The sequence below is a fragment of the Nothoprocta perdicaria genome, unplaced genomic scaffold, assembly GCF_003342845.1.
Source record: "Nothoprocta perdicaria isolate Ctin4 unplaced genomic scaffold, notPer1 scaffold_736, whole genome shotgun sequence".
Lineage (NCBI taxonomy): Eukaryota > Metazoa > Chordata > Aves > Tinamiformes > Tinamidae > Nothoprocta > Nothoprocta perdicaria.
The window spans coordinates 5,644-8,235 of NW_020456017.1; the positions used below are offsets into that span (position 1 = coordinate 5,644).

A 2,592-nucleotide genomic window follows, 5' to 3' on the forward strand; every position below is an offset into this window, starting at 1 on the left:
GCGCAGCGGCAGCACCGCGCTGCTCCACAGCGCCGGCGACCCGCCGTCCGTCGCCCGCACCGTCACGTTGTACTCCGACACCGCCTCGCGGTCCAGCTCCCTCGACGTCTCCATGCTGTAGTAGTTGCCCAGCGAGCTGCGCAGACGGAAGGGCAGCCCCGCGTCCAGGGAGCACCTCACCTCCCCGTTTGCCCCGGAATCGCGGTCTTGCACGTGCAGCAGGGCCACCACCGTCCCCGCCGGAGAATCCTCTGGAATCGCGCTCACCGATGACGTGACTGCCATTTCGGGTGCGTTGTCGTTCACATCAATCACCTCGATCGAGACTTTGGCAGTGTCGAAATGATCTCCACCGTCYTTTGCCTGCACGCCGAGTTCGTACGAATCACTTTCCTCGAAGTCCAGACTTCTGACCAGGGTGATCACTCCCGTTTCGGTGTCCAGATGGAATATGTCGTATGCTTTTACTGAAATCTTTTGAAATGAAAATGTCACCTCTCCGTTCATCCCATCATCGGCATCGGTGGCACTGACGGTGAGCAGGACGGTGCCCACGGGAACGTCCTCCCTCACGCGCACCATGTACACAGCCTGACTGAACTCCGGCGCGTTGTCGTTGGCGTCCAACACGATCACGAGGATCCGCGCCGTGCCTGTCCGCTCTGGGTCGCCGCCGTCCACCGCCGTCAGCACGAGCTCGTGGAAGGCGGCTTCCTCGCGGTCCAGCGCCTTCGCCAGTAGCAGCTCCAGACGTTTCTCCCCATCGGGTGCTGTTTGGACGGCCAGGGAGAAGTGCTCGTCACCACTCAGCTCGTAGCGCTGCAGAGAATTGCTACCAGTGTCCGGATCATGAGCCTCAGCAAGGGGATATCGCCACCCGAGGGCTGCCGTTTCACTCACTTTCACTTGCGTTTCTGCGTTTCGGAAGCTGGGCGCGTTGTCGTTAATATCTCTGATTTCCACTTGGATTGCATAAACCTTCATTTCACCTTCCACTATCATCTCACACTGCAGTACACACTCATCCGCGACATCGCAGAGTTGCTCCCTGTCTATGCGTTCGGCCGTCACTAAATGGCCGGTCTTCTCATTGAAAGAAAAATATTGTCTCCTACCTTCGGAAACGACACGGGCGCCGCGGTCGCGGAGCACTGAGAGCTCCAGCCCCAGGTCCTTGGCTACGTCGCCCACAAAGGCGCCTTTCTGCATCTCCTCGGGCACTGAGTAGCGCAGCTGTCCCCACGAAAGCTCCCATCCCACCACCAAGACGCACCAAAGCAGCAATAGACGTCGCCGAGCTAGGCGCCCCTCTCCGGACCACATTTCCAGATCGCGACACAGCTCTCCCTCTTCTCCTGCTCGATCAGCCTCCCCTCACAGCAGCACGAACAGGCTCGTTTCGCTCCGCGCTGCTTCCTGCGCTCTCCTGGAACTCACTCCGGCGGCTCCGCTCTCTCGGCCTCTCTTCTCGTCTCGCGCTCTCTGCCTGACTATCAGCTCACCGTGAGCCAACAGCGACACTTGGAGCCGCGAAGGAGCACTGCAGCGCTCCCGTGCCGTTTGCACTGTTTCTCGGCGGCACAGAGGAATACCTGGCATAATACATGTCTCATAATTTTTATCGCTATCGCCGCTCCCGTGCGGGGGTTACGTTGGTGTTTCGTCCTTTCTCGGACGTTTCCCAGCCATATTCCCCAGGTGCAAAGAAAAGGAATATTATCTCCACATAGAAAAATGATGAGTGCTATTTCTTCCTTTCTCCCGCCCCTACACACTTGACCCTTGTGGAATCCTTTAAGTCCTTTATATAATGAGGGAGGGAGGGAGGGAGGGAGGGAGGGAGGGAGGAAGGAAGGAAGGAAGGAAGGAAGGAAGGAAGGAAGCCTCAGCAGCCGCATATTAATAATTTAATCCGGACACATTTATCTGAACATTTATTTATAATGTGGGTTTCTTTTCCATTAAGGATGGCTTTATATATTCCTCTTTATAATCCCAAACCCATATAATATGAGAGTTTCCGAATATTTAGTTGTCATAAGCCTTCCCTCAAACAATGCCTTCCTACCTACACTGTGCGCCTTCTCCAAGCATATTAAGAGACACTTAATAATAATTAAAAAAAAAAAGAGAGAGAGAAATAAACGGCAAAAACAGGATTATGGATATACATTAACAAAGAAACACCTATCAAAATACGGATATAGACCATCAAGTTCAATGTTTGGAAGACCGAAGAAACAATGTCGCTACGCCCCAGGAAGAAGTTTCTGCCCTAGGGAAGAAAGAGAGGAGCCAGAAAGAGCTTCAATCTCTCTCTTAGACGGCACGGGGAATAAATAGCACAGATTTTCCAGGGAAAGCGTGGCTACATTTCCTTGCAAAGAGGAAAACGACTGCTTAACGGGACGCTCTGGTACTAACTCTTCTACTCAAGCGCTTCAGAAAGGTATACTGAAGAAGTGACGAACATTAAGGAATTAAGCTTAGAGAGGGTCTTTTCTAAGACTCTTTTCTGAAGAGGGTGTGAAGGGTATCGTGGCGGTGCAGCCATACGTTGTACAATCTCGGAACAGGAGGGAAATTGGTGAC

At 53.4% G+C, this 2,592-nt stretch overlaps 1 protein-coding gene across 1 annotated transcript in view; it reads right to left on the reverse strand.

Annotated features, from left to right (window-relative positions):
- Nucleotides 1-2,592, reverse strand: part of LOC112957579 (protocadherin gamma-B3-like) — a gene marked incomplete at its 3' end in the record, with an annotated part of 11,050 nt that overhangs the window by 1,150 nt on the left and 7,308 nt on the right. The window contains exon 3 of the mRNA XM_026051242.1: nt 5-962. Within this exon, the coding sequence (XP_025907027.1) occupies nt 5-962 (958 nt within the window). The remainder of the gene's footprint in view (nt 1-4; nt 963-2,592) is intronic.